Below are 20,195 nucleotides of genomic sequence, written 5' to 3'. Positions count from 1 at the left end.
TAACAGACCCAAGAGGGGCTTCTGGCTCCTGGGTGTCAGGCCTGTGGTCCTCTGCCTGCCCTGGAACGTCACACTGTGGTGAGACCTCGGAGAAGCTGGCGTGGGGTCCCTGGACGTAGGGAGCCCCAGCTGCTGTGACGCCTGTCCATGCGGTGCCCTCTGAGTATGGGGTCTGAGGATGGCCGGGAGGCAGGGTTCCCCAGTCACAGTGAGGCAGAGCCCAGGTCCTCCTGGCCTGGCTGCCTGGCCACCAGACCTCCTGGCTTGGGTGTGTGTGCATGGTCCCCTCTCTACTGGTCCTGCCTGTGCTGGTCTCCCTGCACCCTGGCTCTGGGGAGGCCTCCGAGATGCTGTGGTGCTCAGGGTCTAGGGCAGGGTGGGATGGACACCAGTGGCCTCTGCCTTCCCAGCACCCCGTCTTCACCCCGCCCTTGCCCCATAGCAGGAGTAAGAACGCGGGCCCTAGAGCCAGCCTCTGCCTGCGGAATGTCCTGCTGCCCCTCACGGCCCCCTCCTGGCCCCAATCTGCCAGAGGTCTTGAAACCAAGCAGCCTGCTCTTAGCAGGTCTCCTTTGAGCACTGGCCTGGGTTAAAGGTCGTGGAGGACAGGGCCTTGGCTCTCTGGGCGGGCTGGTGTGAGATGAGATCATAGAAGCGGTGGAGCCCGGCAGCCTCCAGGGAACAGTGTCGTCCACTCTGAGAGGTTCACCTGCTTCCCTGTGCTGTAGGCACTGAGGGTCCACCTGCCTGAGTGGCTGCCCTGCCCCTTGGCATCTACTTGAGGCCATCTCTCCTCACTGTGGTCCCAGGTGTGTCCTCAGGATAGGCCAACATCAGTTTGAACCTCCCTCTGATGGCGACTGAGCAGTAGGGCCAGGCCAGGCTGGGAGTTCCCAGGACCAGCCACTCACTGCAGAGGGCTGCCCCTCATCCCCTCTGGCCCCAACCTGGAAGGAGGCCACGGAAGCAGAGTTTCCTTCATGTGGCCCTCCAGTGCCCCTGGGCACTGAGGCTCCAGCTCCAGGTCCTGGCCGGCTGTCCAGTTAGCTGTACCCAGGAGTCACTCTGCCAGCCTCTTTCCCGTCCCAGCCTGGCTCTGCACGTCACGTTTGCAGCTGTGCAGTTAACTTACTTGATAATGGCTGTTTCTGCCTCCCTTGTGGCAATGTCATTTCCTTAGGGCGGGGACTGGATCTGACCCTTGACTGTGTCTTCCTGGAGCCAGGCACTTAGTAGGGACCACTCACAGTTCATTGATTACATGGCCAAGTGATCAATACACCCAATGTGGCGTAACATGACTCAGTATGGTGGCAAAGCGTTCACTAGGCCCCGCTGTGCCTCAGATGCTCTGGTGCCTTTGGGCCTCAGCTCAAGACGACGGGGCCCACTGTGGGGAAGGGTCTGGCCCTCTGCTGAGCCCACCTTCAGCTGGGATTTCTGGAAGAAATGAAGTAGGAAGCTGGGGACCCACTTCTAGGCTGCCGACCATGCAGATGAGAGTGTGGATAGCCTGGCTTGAGTCATGATGAGGATGGGCCATCTTAAAGCGACAATAAATCCGTTGTCATTTTTCTAGGAGAGAGATTAATGTTCCACATAAGTTATCTTTTCAGGTTTTATCTAAGCTAAGAAAATTTGTTACCATAGAGATTGAAAAAATGGAGAAACAGCATTTTAATGAGCTGGGAAGGATGAGGTCCGTGGTCCTACACAGTATATCATGCTGGAGCTGTGGACCCTGACGTCCACCCTCCTCACTCCAGACACAACGGACTCTAGGGGACAGAGTCCTGGGGTGGGATGGGAGGCAGGCGGCCCTCGGAAGTGAGGGTGAGGGCATTGCCAGCACAGATTGCATTTGCTCAGGGCTCCCTGGACCAGGTCAGTGAGCCCCGATCTTCAGGTCAGATGACTCCAGGCCTTTGGTGCCCACCTGCTTCTGAACCCGGGACGTGCTGCTGGCCTGGCTAGCTGGGCACTCCCTCTGGGCACGGTCTCCAGCCGCTTACATCCTCACATGGAGACAGCGGTGTGAACCTGTGACCGTGTGGCACTGTGGCCTGTCGATTCTCCCTCGCTGTGGAAGGTCAGCCTCAATTGTTCCTCAGTGAAGAAGATGACCGTGCTGGTCACTGCTCCCACCCCCTGGGGCAGCGGGCCACGGCACTGAGCTCTGCAGACAGGCTTCTGGCTTTTGCGGGTGCCTGCCCTGCGCTCCCCTGGGGGCCTGTGGACCTGCAGCGAGGGATCAAGACCCACTGGGCAGGCTCCTCCACGCGCCGGGCGCCATGCTCACCCAGCCTTCGGGGCTCAGCTGGTGTCACTGTAGCAGCTATGGTCGCCCATGTCCTGAGGTGGAAGTGCAGGCGGCAACAGACCGAGTCACCACCCGTTGGGGAGTCTGAGAACTCTAGGGTGTGGTGGCCTCTGATGTCACTTTCCCCCAGCATGACGCCTGCAGTGCTGCATTCCGCCAGCAGAGGGCGCCCACAGATAGCGTTGAGTTGGAGCTGCTGCTGATCCAGCTTGGCCACCCAGAAGTGGCCTGTGGCCTTCTAGGCCATCCATCCGGTGGACCCGCTCCATTTGTCCAGAAAGGTGGGCCTGGCAGTGGAGCCTGATCTCCTCCAAGCCCATGAGCCTGACTCCTGCCCTCTTCTGGTGTAATGAAGGATGAGGTGGCTCTGGCAGGTCCTTGCCCCTCTCCTCAGCCAGTGTGGGCACCACTGCCTCTGTGGGCTTGGGCGCACTGATCTGGGGCACTTGTGGCTGACTCAGCCATGCATGGGTCAGCTGTGTGCCACCCAGTCCCGGGCTCACAGCAGAATGCAGATCGCATGGTGAGGGCATTGCTCCAGGGTCCATGGGGGGAGACCGAGACACGCACCCTGCCACTAGCTGAGAGTGGCGTGGCCAGTGGGCGTGGGCCCCAGAGACCTCTGGGTCTGGCTTAATGATCTCAGATTGCTTCTGTTTCCTGTCATAAGGCACATGCCCTCCCGTCAAAATACTAGGGATTTGTATTTGAAACTATGGAAGTCTTTCGACTTCTTTGTTTTCTCCTCGTTTTGCATATTGGCCAGGATAGCCTGTGGCTGTCTGCCTCCTCTCCCTCCCTCCTTCTCTGCGGCCGATGCTGAGTGTGCTAGATGCTAAAGGGATGCAGAAGCAGCCTGTGCCCACGGGCTGCTCCTGGTCTAGGAGGTTCCAATTAGGTTTCACGCGTAGGTTTACTGAGGTGGAGGGACTGAGGCGGGCACTGGGGCTCCTTGCTAGAGGACTGGTCAGGCTTCCTGGAGGAGCTTGCGTTTGAACTGAGAGGGCAGCTTGGCCATGTGGCCATGAAGGGCTGCAGGAACAGTTTGATCAAAGGGCAGCTGTGCATCTAGTGGCTGTGGGGCGCCACGTGCAGCAGTGGTCTCCAATCCCTGAGCTGGTTTGTTTGCACACCACCGTGGGCAGGCATGGTGGGGGCTCCTGGCTGCACTCTCATCTCTGTCCTCTGTTCCAGCATCTGCGTTCCCTGAGGACTTCTCCATCCTGACCACCGTGAGAGCCAAGAAAGGCAGCCAGGCCTTCCTGGTCTCCATCTACAACGAGCAGGGCATCCAGCAGGTGGGCCTGGAGATGGGCCGCTCCCCCGTCTTCCTCTATGAGGACCACACAGGGAGGCCTGGGCCAGAGGACTACCCGCTCTTCAGGGGCATCAACCTGTCGGACGGCAAGTAAGTGGCGGGGGGTGACCTGGGCCCCTCCTGTGGGTGGGGGCACAGCCATCTGAGCCTGCTGACCGGCGGTGGCTGCAGGAGGGGTGCGGCTACAGCAGGGTGACACCCCCGTCACCAGCAGGAGACGGCACCAAGCTCGCAGTCCTGAGGCTTAGGTTCTGGACCTGGCCTATGCTCTAGGGCTCCGGGGGTCCTGGCTCCTCCAGGGCCTCAGTTTCCTTTGTAAAATCTACCACGCACATCAGAAGCTGGCCTCCCTGGGTCAGAGGGACGTGGGGTTGTGTTGTCACACCAACACCTTCAGAAGGGGCTTCAGTGTTGACACCCTCCACATGGAGCCACGATCTAGAACAAAGTCGCTCCTGCCAGACTCTCTTGGGGACACACCCAACCTGGGTGGCTTGACAGCCCCCTCGTGGATGGTCTGAGGCCCCGCAACGGTCTCGGAAGGTCTTCGGGACGTGACCTCCTATTCTTATGGGACGTTGGGGCAGGTCTGTGGCCTGTCACTCGGTCAGAAGCAGGCTCTGCGGCAGCCCCTGCTTCTCATGGGGTCAGTAGCCTCGCTTGAGTCGGGTGCTCTTGTACTACGGTGTGCCTGCGACTGCAGCCTCCTGCAGCGGCTGCGGTGGGTGGGGACAGTGCCGCGGGCCAGCCCGCTTGGGCCTGCACACCTGCCCTGAGCTCTCGAGCTCCTCTCCACTGTTCCAGGAGCTTACGGGCTTGGCTCACTGCTTCTGAGACACGGGTTCGGGGATCTGGGGGGCTGAGTAGACCTCACGGTGACACATGGGATTTGTGCCTGAGCGTGTGGCCCCAGAAACTTTGAACTGCAGTCTGCGGTGGCAGCAAGGGACGTGTGGAGCACCCTGCAGAGGAGCCACCTGGATACACGCTCTGGGACAGCCCCTTCACCGCCTGGATCGCTTCTTTGCAGGTGGCACCGAATTGCTCTCAGTGTCCACAAGAAAAATGTCACCTTGATCCTTGACTGTAAAAAGAAGACCACCAAGTTCCTTGACCGCAGCGATCACCCCATGGTGGACGTCAATGGCATCATTGTATTTGGCACCCGGATCCTGGATGAGGAAGTGTTTGAGGTAAGCAGGGAGGGCCAGCAGTCCCCTGTGCCCAGCAGTCACATGCCACGAAGTGCCAGCTCCTCACTGGAGCTTTGGGAGCCAGTTTCCTTGGCTGAGGCTGGCTGACCTCCTGTATGGTTAGTTCTGTTGGCTTCAACCTCTGCTACGGCCCCAAGCCTTGGGGACCTGAAGGATGGAGTGGCAAACGGGCTCCCCGTGAGGCTGTGAGGGGACAGCAGTGACTCCCTTGTCTGAGGGCCTGATGTGCATCTCCAGGATCTCAGCTTGGCAAGCTGGACCTGAAGTTCTGGAGACACAGACTGCTGCCTTCTGATGTCCAAGGGCCATGCTGGGAAGGGGCAGTGTCCTCTGAGTGGACTGGCAGGGCAGAGCTGGGCCACTGAGTGGAAGGTGGGTACGTGCTGGCTCCCTTCAGAATGTTCTAGCTCAGCAGAGTTCCCATGGGAGCCTCTTTCCTGGAGAGAGCCTTAGAGACAGGGCTGAGCAGACAGGCTCTGGGGCCTGACTCCAGCGTGGAGGCCTTCCAGACTGGGGTTCATCCTGAAGCAGCATTGGAAGCAGCCCCTGGCCAGGAGGCAGGTTGGTTCAGGGTCTTTCAGGCCTGCGTGGGGCCACAGAGTCAGCCAGAGCCTCCGTAGGTCCAGATCCCAGGACCCCAAAGCCACCCCTGCTATGCTGGTCAGCACTTGGAGTCTGATAGGGACAGTGCCCCCCTGCTGGGCTGGGTTCCTTTCTGTTTTACATGAGATCTGGCTTTGCAGAGATTTGGAGGCACCAAGGACGCCATGGCTGGCGTGGTGTTTGGAACCTCTGGGTTCGGTGATCTCTAAGAGCTACCCGGCTCTTGGACTTCCTCCCAGGGTCAGAGACAGGATGGGATGGGGTAGCGTTCTCCCCAAATTCCCAAGCTCCCTGGACCGTTCACCTGGTCAGCGGGTGTGGGCGCCAGCCCTGCGTCCGGCCAACGGTCCAGGTGTCTTCTCAGGGACTTCCAGCCTTCCAAGCCAGACCCGGTGCTGCCATCCTGGTGCTGTGCTGCGGGGGCAGGACCAGGTAGGCAGTGCGTTCTCCTGTCTGTGCCACATTGACCGCATCTGCCGTGGAGGTGAGAGCGGCAAGATCACACCGCTGTGCGTGTGAGGGTGTTGTCTGCTGTGAAGCCACGGTGTAGCACAGCAGTGAGCCCAGCCCAGCAGAAAGTTGGCCTCAGGGAGCCCCCCAGCTAGACTCGGCTCCGTGCAGTGTTGGTTTTGGGCCTCAGCAAGCTGCCTCCACAGTTCTAAGCCTCTGCTTCTCCCTCTGTGAAAGGGAGTCATGGCTGTGCTGGCTTCAAGACCTATGGCCAGAACCACGGGAGGTTGATGCGTAAAGCTCACGGCCTGCCTGGCGCCAGGTGCTTTATGACGCTGCCTCTTTTGCTTTGAGTGCTAATCCAGAGTTGGAGCTGGAGGAAAGCGGGGACAGAGCCCTGTGGTCCAGGGTGACCAGCCGAGGGAACAAGGCAGCTGTCTCTGCATGGAAGTGTCCTGAGTGCCAAGACCAGGGCGGGAGCTGTGTGTGAGGTGGGTCGCTGGGCCTGGCTGCCCTTCTGGGGACCAGGCCTCCAGGAGACAGCAGCCCAGGGGCTCTTGGAGCCGGCCAGCAATGACAAATGCATGTTAAGGAGGCACACCCTCCAGGAGGCTTCTGACCGGGTTTGTCCTGGGATGAACTGCAGGACATCCAGGGCTGTCCTCAGCCAGGCTGTTCCAGGGGCTGGTTTCAAGCGCTGGCTTGGGGGTTGCACAGCCATTTTTACCTCTTGGCTGGTGGGGGGATCTGGCAAAGTAGGTGGCCCTGGTGAGCCTTAGGGTGTTTTTGTTCAGCATGATTGACAGCAACAGCACCCAGGAGGTCCGGGACATGCACTTGGGCTCTGCTCAGCCCTGGGAGCCAGGGCTGCTGCTGCTGCTGCTGCTGCTGTCCTTATTTTGTTGACCAGACCCTGCCTCTGGGGGCATGGTGAGGCTTGGCGGAGGCATCAGGTTTGCATTAGTCTGCCGGCTCTTCTGTGCTGTGCTGGGTCCGTGTGCTCCCAGTGTGCTTCACTGTAAAGGTTCAGAAAGCCCTTTTCTCATTTTAAGAAATGGATAGGATCCTAAGTAGACGCTGCTGACTGATCTCACTGAGCATGCTCGGGAGCGTGAAGGGGCCGGGGCTTGGGGGAGCCCGCAGATCAGCCGTGGGGCTGACTTGGCCCCCAGCCATGAGGTCGCGAGTTCTCCCACCTCTCCGAGACTCAGTTTCTTCACCTGTGAAACGAGGGCAGTAGTTGTGCCCATCTGCTGTGTGCGGGCGGCGTGTGCAGGAAGTCAACCCAGGAAGCGTGCACACAGGTGGCCCCGGCCAGCACCCCATAGCCTCCCTCTTCATATTATTACAGTGAAAGCCACTTGTAACTTTCAAAACAAATGGATCTCGAATGGAGGAGCCCAGTTTTCCTTCTCTGGTTTGTTCTTCCAACGAACTGGGCCGGTCTCGCCCCGCAGCTTTGGGTTGGAATAGCAGGTCACAGGCGCATCCAGAATTTGGTGCTCCTGGCGAGCTGTCCTTTCCTGTAGTGGAATTTGATTTGAGTGCGGTCGGCTGCCAGGCGGGCGCTCCGTTGACCGCAGGCTGTTAACGGTCTGAAGGTGGTGTTTTCCCAGCCCCAGGGTTTCCTGGCTGTTAGCTGTGTTCGCGGCGGGAAATTGGACCTGCGCTCCTCCATGGACACTGTCGGAGAGCCCTGGTGCCTGCAGCGCCCGGGCCTTAGCAGAGTCGGAGCAGGCGGGTGAGCTGGCCTCGCCGTCTCAGCCTCCCTCGGCCTCGGTGCAAGTGGAACTGAATTTTTATTTTTCTTGACATAAAAGGGAGTTTAACTCTTGGCTTTCCAAAAGGTTCCCCATTTTAATCCCTTGTCCTCTTAGGAACCGTTTCTCCAGCAACCACTGTCTCCCTGAAAGATGGCTTCCGCTCGTGGCAAGCCCCCTTGTCTCGCGGCTCTGTGGAGCTCCGGGCAAGCCCAGGGGATCCAGGCACTGTTGGTGGGGGTAGCGCCATGCTGGAGCATGCTGGCTGAGCTTCATGTCCAGTGCTGCTTCCAGATAGGGGCTTGCCAAACCCTGGAGAGCTTGTTTGGGGCTCCAGGTAATTTTACGGGCTGGCTTTGTTCAAAATGAAGTGCCCTGGAGGGAAGGAGAGGGGAATGGAGACTTTAGGGCCAGGACCAATGCTTCTCCTACAGTGCAGGGTCAAGTTTTATTTTTATATTTATTTTATTTTTTACACTTGGGGTTGAACCTAGGGGCACTTAACCACTGAGCTACATCTCTAACCCTTTTTACTTTTAATTTTGAGACAGGGTCTTTCTAAGTTGCTTAGGGCCTCACTAAGTTGCTGAGGCTGGCCTTGAACTTGTGATCCTCCTGCCTCAGCCTCCTGAGTTACTGGGATTACAGGTGTGTGCCACCACGTCCAGCCAGAGTCCAGTTTAAGCTCATTGACCCTGCACCACTGACCTCCCTGGCACAGATGCTGGGCCCAGGTGTGTGGCCTTGGCAGGTATCAACAGCCTGTCTCCCTTGGGCCCTCGCTGCCTTTCTGGCTGGGTCTGAGTTCCTCCATGAAGGGTCCACCTTGCTAGGAAGGCAAGGCAGGTGCTTCAGTCCCTTGCAGAGTCCTCCAGAGAGGAAACCAAGTATGTGAGAGGGGACAGCTCTCGGGCCCACAGCCTTGCTTCCGTGTTCTGTCCCCCTCACGGGTGGCTTTGAGCCCAGGGTCTGCTTCTGTAAACTGGCGTGGTGGATGTGCAAGGCTGTGGGTAGTGTGGAGTCTATGAAATGCCAGCACCTTCGAGGGCTGAGTGAGCCACACCGACTCATGTCCTTGGTGGTCACAACTGGTGTCCGTCTATATCTTGGCCTTTCTGGACTCACCCTGAGTGTGGTGCTGTGAGTGTACCTTTAGGAGAGGACCCTGGCCTTCCAGGGATGGAGCCCTGTGGCCACACCCCACCTAGTTCTGGACCAGGAACCCCCTGGGAATGAACTGGTGAAGGTCAGGCCAGGCCGAGGCCCCTTGCCAGTCCTCATGGCCCTGGGAGCAGGGGCCTTGCTGCCCTCATGTGGCTGGGCACTGGCACCAGTGGGCTGAGTAACTTGCCAAAGGTCACCCAGCAACATGGCAGCAGAAAGGGACCTCTGGAACAAAGACATGCACTTCTTCAGCCAGGGTGAGATGCAGGGGACAGAGCCAGCATGGGGCCCCAGCTGCCCTGAGAGTCCTGTCGCCTGGCCTTGCTCTGGACCTCTGGCACTCTGCTCCTGTGGTCTAGGAGGTGTTGGAGGCCTGGAGCCTTCCAGGAAGAGCTGGAACAAGCTCTTTTGGGGGCATGGCTCCTGAGCCACCCTCCTGTGTGTGACAGTGGCCCTGACCTGCTGAGCTCTCCCTGTCCCAGCACCCCAAAGCCTGGGCTGGGACATGCAGCTGCTGGGCTGCTCCCTCCTGAGGCCCGGCAGGCCTGCTGGCGTGGAGCCCCCAGCATTCCCAAGGGAGGGGTGGTCAAGGAGTTGTGGGGGGCGAGGTGGGGCCTGCGCCCTCGGCTTTAGGGTCCTGTGGTGGAAGTACACTCCTCCTGGGCTGCACCGTGAGGAGAATGGGGCCCCAGGGACGGCCAGCTAGCGAGCTCTGGGCAGGGAGCCAAATGTGCTTTTAAGCTGTTGACCGTTTCAAGGGGCAACAGGACCAAACAGACTGTAAACTCGAGCTTTTTCTGTGAGTCCCGGGGTGCCGGCGGGAAAAGCAATGGCATCAGATCCAAGTGACCAGCAATCCCCCCCGCCTGCCGGCTGCATCTCAGCCTTGGACAAGCCAAGTGCCTTACCTAATCCCGACCCCCTTTTTCCAGTAGCTTCTCTTTTCCACTGACTTGTTCTTTCCTGGAATTCCGTTCTGGCAGGCAGGGAATGGGGCCTCTGCTGGGAGGCCCTTTCTTAGCCGTCCCGAGGAAGCTGGGATTTCTTTCCATGAGCGGGCACATCCTGCACTGTGAGTGGAGGGGCAGCCAGGCGTCCTGGGGGAGGTTAGCAGCTCTTGCTCCCGAGGCCATGACCCCTCTGGGCCTGCAGGTGCTTCCAGTAACCCTGCTGAGAGTCACCTGCTGGCCCACGGCCTCCTGGTGGGCCTGTGCTGGACCCAGGGTGTGCCTGCAGGGACCACACCCAGGCTGCTCACAGTCCAGCGGGGCTCACGAGCTGATGGGCAAGTGATGGAGCGGCAGAGAGGCTGGAGACCAGGGCCCCAGCCGGGCACGCAGGAGGGTGTGCCCGCAGCGGCAGAGAAGCCGTGTGGTGCTTCGGGGTCCTGGGGAACAGTTCCCCTTGGTGTGGGGAGGCTGTGTGGGACCAGTGTCCTCCCCTGGACCTCTGCCTCATTACCCACTTACTGAGAGCAGCCATGGGGGCCTGGGTACCTCTGCAGAAGCTGACAGGGCTCCTCTGCACGGCTGGCCAGGCCCAGTCCAGGCAGTCAGTCCAGGCAGACACCAGGCGGGCTCAGGAGGGAGGGAGCCGCCACCAGCAGGCAGCTCTGTGGCCCTGATGGCATCCTCTGTGTATCACTGTGCCCAGCGATCAATGGCATTGATAGGCCAGCTGTCCTGCTGTGCCTTGGGACAGCCTGTGCAGGTCGTTCCTGGACCAGCATGGCCGCATTTGCCATGCAGACCAGCCCCCTAGAGGAGACCTGTGCCCAGAGCTGCAGAGACCTGCGTTAGTGCAACACTGTGTTGCCGATCTGGGCCTTGTATCCCTTATAGATGGGGACATGGAAGCTTCCAGAACTAAGTCACGGGCACTGGGCCCGGCGGTGGGCAAGGGAACTCTAGCTCAGGCTTTCTAGCGTACATCCTGGTGGGCCCACCAGGGCCCAGCCAGCCCTGCCCGCCTGAGTCCCCCCTGTGCCGTCTGTAGGAGCCATGCTCGGCCGTCTCGGGCCGCCTGAGGTGGCAGCTGGGCCTGCGACGGCCGTTGGAGCAGGCCCGAGGGTGCCTCTGCGTCTCCTGGCTTTGGGAGGCGGAGGAGCAGCAGCGAGGGGCAGGGGAGCTCCTGGGCTGACGGAGCGTGTGTGCTCCCAGGAGCTCCCGTTCCCGGGAGGCCCCGGGTACGCCTGCAGCACAAGTCTCCTGGGGCTGTCCAGCGTGTTGTCACGCCAGGTGGCAAAGCGAGAGGTCTGTCTGTGCTCTCCCCGTCCAGCAGGAGCTGCAGGGTCCGGCCTCACAGGCTCACACTGACCTAGGATATTCCCATTTCAGCCCTTAGCTTAACTCCATCTCCTGGGGCCTGCTGCCAAATGCGGACCCTCCCAGGGTTCCATGGGTGCACTTTTTTGGGGCCCCCCAGACTCGCCTGGAAGGGGAGTTCTCCCACGCGTCCCTACAGGGTGGGGCGTGGAAGCAGGTCCCCAGGAAGGCATATCAGGTGGTTTCCTTCCTCACCTGCACCAGGGGCAGAGGCACGTGCTTCCTGGGGGCAGCCCGGCAGCCCAGTGTGGGGCTCCCAGGCCTGGTGTCGTGGCTGACATGCAGGTGACTTGGAGGCATGACTTCATCTCTGGCTCTGGTCCAGGAAGGGTGCGTGCTGGGGAGCGTAGGCTGCAGCCCTGCCTGATGCAGGTGGCTGGCAGCTGGCCGGTCGGGGTCCGGTGGCCCTGCTCAGGGATCTGCTGAGTGGGGTTTCTGGCAGCCACCCAGGTCAGGGGGCCCTACTTCAGGGACCTGGTAAGGAGGGGTCCAGAGAGACCCACAGAGCCATGCAGGGATCTGACCCAGGAGTGCGTCAGGTTCATTCTGTGGAAACTCTGAGCATGGGGCCATCTCCCAGCTGGAGAGGGCTGACGTAATGTTGAAGCCCAGCCTTGTCCAATGACATCATGCTGGCAGACGGTGGACACTGACCTGGGTCCCCTGAGAGGCTGGGTAGAGCCTTCTGGAGGGGCTCCTCAGTGCTGTGGAGGGGCAGGGCAGGTAGGGCCCTGTTGGAGGAGGGGCAGGGGCAGAGTCACCTGCAGAAGAGGGCGTCATGGGAGCCCAGCAGGGCCTGGGAGCTGCCACTGGGCAGCTGGTGGGTGAGGAGGGTCCTGCTGTGAACGTCTACAGCTCGGCGGCCAAGCGGGCACCCCAAGGGCTGCACACAGCACCTGCCTTCTCTCCCCACTCAGCTGGAGCGTGGGGTTCGAGGTCATGCCGTCCATGGGAGGAGATAGAGCCGATGGGCCCCCATCCCAGGGTCCCACCCTGAGCCAGCAGACTCAAGCCCTGCTGCCCCTGGTGAGGTCACGCTAGGCTTCTGACCAGTCACCGGGGGCCAGGTCGCTATTCTGGTCGTCTGCAGCAGCAGCAGCAGCGTGACTCCTGTCTTGGGGACAGGGAGACGAAGGGGCTCCTCTGTGCGGGGTCAGGGAGTGGAGTTGGAACTCAGGCGGCACCAGAGGCCCTGGTCTGTTGGGTGTAGCTGGGGTGCAATGGGCCCAAAGGCAGGAGGAGCTCCTGAAGCTGGCCCAGGCCCTCGCCCAGCCATGGCCCAGGGTGCGAATGACCCACTCGGCCCTTTCATGCCTCAAGGGAAGAAGCGGCTGTGGGCAGCAGACCGTCCGGGTGGCCAGGTCGGTGCACATCATGGGCTGAGGGCTGCCCTGTTGGGCACTGCTGGGTGCGGGCTAGGGTGGTCTTGCTGAGGAGCCCTGTGCAGTGAGCTTGTTGGAGTCTGTGATTTTCCCCCCCTGGATCTACACCTCTGAACACCTGGAACTTCTGTCTCCTTGCACCTCCTGGATTGGCTCTGAGCTCTTGGAGCAGCTGGGAGGGCAGGTGTCCGCCAGGGCAGTCCTGTGCTACTCTGCCCTCAGGAGCCCAGCACCAGGCAGGAGCCGGAGTGGCTGTGGTACACCACTTGTTCAGGCAACCCAAGGCTCCGAGACAGGCACAGAGAGCTCGGGCCTCCCGCCCCAGGTCACACAGCTGAGGATGACAGGGCCAGACTTGAAGCCCAGGGCTGGATCCCCCCTGGGCAGACGGTGAAGTGGCAGGGTCTCTGTGGAGTTGTGTCCCTTTCTTCTTGTGCCCAGTCCCCTTCCTGCCTTCAGCCAGCCACCTGCCCACTCTCAGTCCAGTGGACGCCCTGCTTGCCTATTCTCAATCCCTCCTGGGCTCCAAGGCCTACAGGTGCCAGCTCAGTAGGACTCCTTTCTCCCCAATCTCCTCCTTCCTGTCTCCCTCCTTCTTCTATCACACTTTCCTGTCCCCCTCCTTCTCCGCCTCCTTTTGTCCTTCTTTGCTCTCCTCCTTCTGTTCCTCCTTGCTATCTCCCTGTGTTTCCTGTCCCCTCCTGTCCTTTCCTGCTCCTTTCTTTCCTCCTTCTCCCTCCTTCCTGTCTTCCTGTCCCCCCTTCTTATTGTTCCCCCTCCTTCCTGCCCCTCCTATTCTTGTCCCCACTTCTTCCTGTTTCTCCCTCCTTCCTGTCCCCCATCCTTTCCGCCTCCCCCCTTTTTTCTGTTCTCCTTCCTTTCTGTCCCCCCTTTCCTGTCCTCTCTCATTCTTGTTCCTTCTTCTTTCATTTTCCCCTTCTTCCTGTCCCCTTTCTTCCTGTCCCTCCTTCTCTGCCCCACTCCCTGGTCACCACCCTGTGTTCAGAGATCTCCTTTGTATTCTCCACTGGGATTTCCTCGACTGTGGGGAACAGGCTATCCAGGCTTGTCCACAAGCTCTGTTGGGTGACTAGGTGGCAGCCAGGACTTGAGGGTGCGTGGCGACTCCTCTGTGGAGGCCCAGGGCAGCTGCTGGAGTTGCCTCACCAGAGCCCTGCCTGCCTGGACGCTCCTAGTACGTTTGGAGCTACTTCGCCAGAGCTGGGTGTACAGGTTCTCCCGCAAGCTTGCTGCACCTTGTCCCCGTCCATCCTGTCCAGGAGTGTCACATTAGGGGCCTGGGTGTGGGGGGCACAGCCCTGTCCTTGGCCCTAGTCAGCTGTGTAGCCATCCTAGCCAATGCCCCTGTCCGTGCCATGGGCTTAGTGCTCCGTGTGCCAACGGACCAGAGGACCCTTGGCACCCATGGGTGTGAGGGGAGGCACACGGGAGCCTGGCATCAACACCACTGCCTCGCAGGGTCGTGTGTGTGGCAGGTGAGGCTCCCTCTGCTGGGGGCTGGCATGTGGACGCACAGGGGAGCTGGGCCTGTCTCTGTCACATGATGCAGGCTGCTCTGCTGGTTGATGGCAGGAAGACCCAGGAGGACCTTTCAGGCAGGGGCTATGTTCTGGCAGCCAGGAAGTGAGTCTCAAGATGAAGGTGAGCTTCTGTGCTTGTGCGAGTGTAGGACGAGCTGTGGCGGGGAGGAGCGCCTTGTGGGGATGCACTGGGTGTGGGTGGCGGTCCAGGAAAGTGTGCTGTCACGCTGATATCGGACACAGGCAGGCAGCATGGTCCTGGGCTGGAAGCCACGCAGAGCTGGGGGTCTGCGGAGGTCAGAGGAGGAGAATGGAGAGGAGCTGGTGGCCCAGTGCGGGCAGTCTGTCAGGAGAAGGGACCGCGACACAGAGGACAGCCCCGCCTCCTCCTCCACAGTGCCTCCTTGACCACCCAGGCGGAAGGAGTCACTGGGTCCCTTGTGCTGCCTTTCAACCTAGCACAGAGGGCTCTTCTCTTCTCCCTTGAGGCTTGTGCTTGGCACACCAGTTTACCCACCTGGTGTCCATGAGGCTTGTCGGAGTTGTCACATGCTGGCTGGATGGGTGAGTGGACAGGTGCTTAGCTCTGCCCTGCTGTGGCCTTCCTGCTGTGGGAGCATGCACTCACATGCTCACTGAGCTTGTCAGGTCCAGGGGTCAGTTGTGGTGGTGATGGGGCGAGGCTGGGCGTGGGGTGTGATGTGGAAGCTGGGTGTGGTGCTGGTGCTGGTGGACACGGTGGTAGTGAGGGTGATGGGGTGGTTGTGGTGATGGGGATGGTGATAGTGCTGGAGAGGAGGGTGATACTGTTGATGACGAGGACGGTAGTGGTGTGGCAGCAGTGGTAGTGGTACACTTGTAATGGTCGTGATGATGATGGTGATATTGCTGATGGTTTTGGCAGTAGTGATGAGTAATGATGGTGGGGTAGTGATGGTGGTGATGATGGTGATGATGGTGGAGATGGAAGTGGTGTTATTGGTGATGGTAGGGGTGTTGGTGATGATAGTGGTGGTATTGGTAGTATTGGTGGTGGTGGTAGAGGTGTTGGTGATGATGGTGGTGGTGGTGATGGTGATGATGGTGGTGGTGGTGGTATTGGTGGTGGTGGTGGTGGTGGTGATGGTGATGATGGTGGAGATGGAGATGGTGGTAGAGGTGTTGGTGATAGTGGTGGCATGGTCATAGTGGTGGTTGGTGGCAGCAGGATAGTAGTGATGGTGGTTGCTGAGTGTTCTGGCCAGGGCCAGCAGATCCTCAGCACGCTCCTATGAGGAGGGTCTTTTTCTCTTTTATTGATAAATGGAGGCCTGGTGTGCCTAAGTCCTCACATCTGAGGAAGGAGGGATCTGGCCTTCAGGCTACTGTGGACGACACCTTACGCCATGCTGCTCTTCCTCCAGGGTCAGGGACTGGACAGCTTCCCTCCATGGAGCTTGGCACAATGTGTTTCCTTTGCATGGAACGCAGTTCCCACAGGCGCACTGCTCCAACAGTGCAGATGGGAGCAGGTGGGACAGCTCACTCCCACGCTGCCCTAGTCACGAGTGTGGACCTCCTGAGGTGCACAGCCTCCAAGGATCGGGCCTGCCTCCTGAAGACCCCACCCTGTCCTCAGCTTGCAGGCAGGGTCTGCCCTCTCCAGACTCCCTAAGCCCAGCCTTCAGTCAGTGTGGCCAGTTTCAGAGTCTGCATGAGGCTGTGCCTTGGTCATCGTCCCCTCCTGCACACCTGTCCCTGTGGTGGAGACACGTGCTGGCTGCTCAGTACAGTTGTGAGCAGATTCTAGCCTTGGCATCCAGGCTGGTGCACAGATGAGGATTAGACTGGGGTGGAAGCAACTGGTCATCTGTGTGCACTCTCAAGGGGACCTGGGGGGGACAGCAGGAGAATGCTCCTGACCACATGACCTGCTTCCTCAGGACATTTCGAGTATCGCTAAACTCACTCAGCCCCCAAGGTGCTCTGAAAATCATGAGACAAAATATTGACACTTCTTCTGGCTTGGGCACTTACCTTTTCCCTTTTGTATGACTCCTGGGGTGAAATGTCAAAGCAAGATTTTAAATGTGACTTGTTTGGGCTCCTGGGGAGGCACGGGGGCCACTCACATGAGAGGCTTGAGTGCACGAGGAAGTGTTTCCTGCAGGAGGGAGGGCCATGGCCCCAAGCGCTCTGCGGGGTCCTGCCTCAGACCCGTATCCCGGGGGCCACCGTGTGTCCTGTTCCTTGAGCGTGCCTGGCGTGTGTCGTGTAGGGCTGGTTGCAGGATACTTTGCAGTTTGGCAGTGGGCTCGTGTTCCCTGCCCTGGTGTGGCCCCGGGCTGGGTGCCACTTTCCAGCCCCAGAGGCCACCTTCTTCCCATCCCACCACATGGACTGGGAAAGCCTGGCGTGATGTGATTTGGGAAGAATGCGCCTGAGTCACTGGCCTACCAGGGGCATGGTTCAGACGTGACCTGGAGAGCCCAGCTCTGGACCCCGAGCTGCCCCCGCTCTCCCTTCCTTCATCCATGGCAGCAAGCTGGAGAGCCCTGGGACCCCTGTGGAGGGCAGGGGTGCAAGACCCAGTTGGCACCAGCACTCGGCAGCTGTGACCACGGGTGGGGAGGCTGTGCCCTCTGCCAGCCTGGGGGTTGGAGCTGGGGCAGCTTGCGGCAGGGCTTCCAGCAGCAGGGCAGAACGCTTCCCCGGGCTCTGCTCCACCACAGCATGCCGACCGCCTCTCCCGCAGCCTCGAACAAGAAGGGTTTGTCTTCTCAGCTTCTTTGTGACTCCACTTCTGAGCGCAGGGTGTTCTGGCTAAAATTAGAGGACGGAACCCACAGGCAAGTGGAGCGCTCAGCTGGGCCCCTGCGGAGCCGGTGTGGGCTGGAGGAGGAGCGGCCAGCGTGGGCTCAGGGCTGGGCGGGCTCCCTGGGGCCGGGTGAGTGGAAGCAGGCACGGAAGGAGATAGGCAGGAGGAGGCGGAGGCCGTGCGCCCTGGAGCAGCCGCGCTGAGCGGAGCTTCGCTAATGGGGCTGAGCTCGTGTTCCGGCCGCAGGGCCCCCAGGGCTGCAGACTCTCCAATGAAAACTTTGCAATTTCCTCAACTTGTAACAGCGCAGCCCTGTAAAATCTCATTATCGACAGAGGCAGAACTGACTTGCTCAGCAAAACGCTCTGGCTCTGCGAGAGCCGGAGACAGCAGCTCCTGCTGGGTGGGAGCCAGGGGTGGATCGCGGACCGCCCAACTGCCCGACCCCTGCTCCAGGAAGGTGGGCAGGTCGGTGCCACCGCCCGGGGCCCGCCAACCGTGCAGAGTGGCCGCAATGACTCCTGGGCCCGAGGCTGGAAGCTTCCAGGCGCTCGGTGGAGGCTTTTTGACCTGGCAGGGGGTGGGAAAGTGATGGTCAGTGATCAGAGGGGGGTGGCGCTCCAATGGCCAGCAACTGCTCCTCCAGGCAGGCCCTGGGCAGCCACAGGGCAAGCTGAGCAATGGGGAGACGGCCTCAGAACGGAGGTGGAGGAACTGGCTGGCCATGGCAAGGCTGCATCAATGACCAGACGGTGAGGGGGACAAGCTCAAGGTGACCTGTGTGTAACTGGCACCTGGTGTTGCGCTCCAAGGCCCGCAGCTCTGGGGTGGGAGCACAGCAGGGTCTCAGCCCGCCTCTCAGCCCTCCTGCACCACGTGGTCTGTGCAGTGACCCCCAACTCTCTGAGCCTCAGTTTGTGCATCTGTGAAGTGGGGAAGAGGGTGGAAAGGAAGCTGCACCGCCCTCCAGGAGAGATGAGGATGGGGTGGGTGTGGGGCACGGCGCTCTCGCAGAGACCGCGTGGGGCTGGGGAGGGGTGGAGAAACACCCGACCTCAGCTGAGGCCGGTGGGCAGGTGGCGTATGCTGACGGCGCTCACACTGCAGCTGGAGAGCGTGGGCCCTAGAGCCTCTCTAGGTCAGGAGCCTGCTCTGTGCCACCAGACACACGCGTGTCCTGGGTGTGTGCACGGCACTGCGCGGCAGGCCCACAGCACCCAGACGTGCATGCACACACACACCGGGCAGCCCCATCCCTGCCCCTCAGCTGCACAGGCCACGGACCTGCAAGCTCAGGTCATGTGGTACGAGGAGGGCTGGGAACCTGGCACAGGGAGCGCAGTGGGAGGTGACCTGGGGCTTCTGGGTCTCCCCCAGGGCAGGTGGGGAGGGAACCTGGCACGGCACCCTGGCCAACCAGGGCGTGGGCAGAGGGGGTGAGTAGGAGTGAGAGGCCGCTGGGGAGGAGGAGTGCGAAGGGTGGAGGGGAGGAGGGCAGCCTGAGGAAGCGGGGGCCTGTCCTGGCCAGGCCTGGGGGCTCTGGGGGACGTTCAGCAGGAGATGTGACCTTAATGGAGGCCACAGCCAGCAGTGGGGGCTGCAAGGCATGCTGCTCCACGTTGGACCACGGCCTTGACTGCCCAGGGAGGGGTGGCAGGCCATTCTGAGATCTTGCCCATGGGTTCATGGGGGCCAGAGCCCACCCATCCAGGAGGGCAGCTGGAGCTGAGAAAATCCAGGGGTGCCCTCCTCGCCTCCACAGGGGCCTGCTGCCTGTCCCCTGAAGGCCTGGGGATGGGTCCTAAGGGGCGGCAGGCCAGAGGCCCCTCTGCATGGTCTCTGGAGCCGTGGGCGAGTGTGTGACCCAGTCCATGTTCCAGCTTGCTGTTCCTGTCCCCCCAGAACACACACCCAGACCCAGGGCTGCCCTGTGACTAGTGCTGCTGAACTCTGAGGCTCGCAGGGGCCACTCCCCGGCCTCTGGCTCCTGGCAGCTCCCTCCAGCATGCTGAGGAGCCCTGGTGCGGGCCAGGGCTGAGCCGTGGAGCGTGTGCATGCCATGAGGCCCGGCTTCTCTGAGACAGCGCTGTCTCTGGTCCCCACACACCAGCTCTCCTCAGAGAGCTCATGCTTCCACCCTTGGCACCCCACCAGTGCTTTGGGGTCCAGTTACCATCCTGCATCTGCCAAGGACACTCGACCTACCACTGAGAGAGGCTAGGCTTCTGGCCCAGGCCCAGCCTGGGGATGGAGCTGGGTCCAGTGTGCCTGGCTCCCCGGACTTGGGTGGCCCAGGGTAGAACCAGGGTCCCAGGGAGTCCAGGTGGGCTTGCAGTCCGGCTCCTCCTCTTCCCAGTCTGCGTGGGGACTGCGGGGAGAGGAGTGGGTGCCGACGCCATGGTGCCCTCTTCCTTGATCTCCCAGCCCCACTGGACGTGGTGCTGAGCAGCCCTGTGGGACTGGCCCCTGCGCCAAGCCACACCCACCCCAGGGTCTTGCAGGAGGTTCCCTGCTCCTTGGCAGCCTCATTGGCTCCTGGATGGGGAAGAAGGGGCAGGTGGGCCAGAGAGCCTGGCTAGAACCCAGGCTGGAGCTGACCTGGTGCCTGCAGGACTCCGAGCTTGACCCTCAGTACTGCCCCAGTTTCCCCCGTCCCTACGGTGCGCCATGGGCCTGAACCCTTTGGCCAGTGTGCCCACAGAGAAATCTCTTTGAGAGTTTGGTGGGCAGGCGATTTTAAGCCAGCCCTGGCATCTGCAGGGAGTCCCGGGAGGGAAAGGGGCTTCCTGCCCGGCCTGGGCTGGTGACATGTCCACCTCCAGATGAGGACCAGGGCTGGCTGAGCCCAGTGGACATGTAGAACCCCTGGGGCTTGTGCCCAGCGTTGGCCGTTTGTTAGAGCCTTAGGACCAGATGGTGGGCTGGTGTGTGGGCTGGCGTGGGGCTGGCCCCGGTGCGGGGGGCGGGAGCAGCGGGTTCACTCGGAGGTGAAGCCTTTGACAGACAGCAGTCACCTGCGCGCTGCCTGCTGGATCTCCGGGAGCCCCTGGTGTCACGGAGGCCTCTGCAGGCTGCTCCTCCTTTCACGAAGTGCAATTGGAGAACATATATTTAGACGCCCAGCTGCCAGCTGAAAGAGGAAGTATTTTATTTGAATTGGATGAAATCTGAACTAGAAGTCAGGTTGCTTAACAAATGTGTGGATTTGATCCACTGTTCCTGTCACACGGTTCCTGTCTGCGGAAGAGTTTAAGACCTGGGTTGGGAGCCAGAGAGTCGTGGGGAAGGAGGGAGGGAGGGGCGGGGCAGGGGACAGGGTGGT

General features: G+C 60.8%; 1 protein-coding gene across 2 annotated transcripts in view; it reads left to right on the top strand.

The window, feature by feature from the left end:
- Window positions 1-20,195, top strand: part of COL5A1 (collagen type V alpha 1 chain) — a 140,028-nt gene that overhangs the window by 35,577 nt on the left and 84,256 nt on the right. For both annotated transcript variants that reach the window (XM_079111865.1, XM_079111864.1), the window contains exons 3-4: window positions 3,515-3,728; window positions 4,669-4,831. In XM_079111865.1, coding sequence (XP_078967991.1) covers window positions 3,515-3,728; window positions 4,669-4,831 — 377 coding nt within the window. The remainder of the gene's footprint in view (window positions 1-3,514; window positions 3,729-4,668; window positions 4,832-20,195) is intronic.

This window comes from Sciurus vulgaris, assembly GCF_902686455.1.
Source record: "Sciurus vulgaris genome assembly, chromosome: 15".
Lineage (NCBI taxonomy): Eukaryota > Metazoa > Chordata > Mammalia > Rodentia > Sciuridae > Sciurus > Sciurus vulgaris.
Note: the sequence above shows the minus strand (reverse complement) of the source record. Positions and strands in the feature narration are given on the sequence as shown.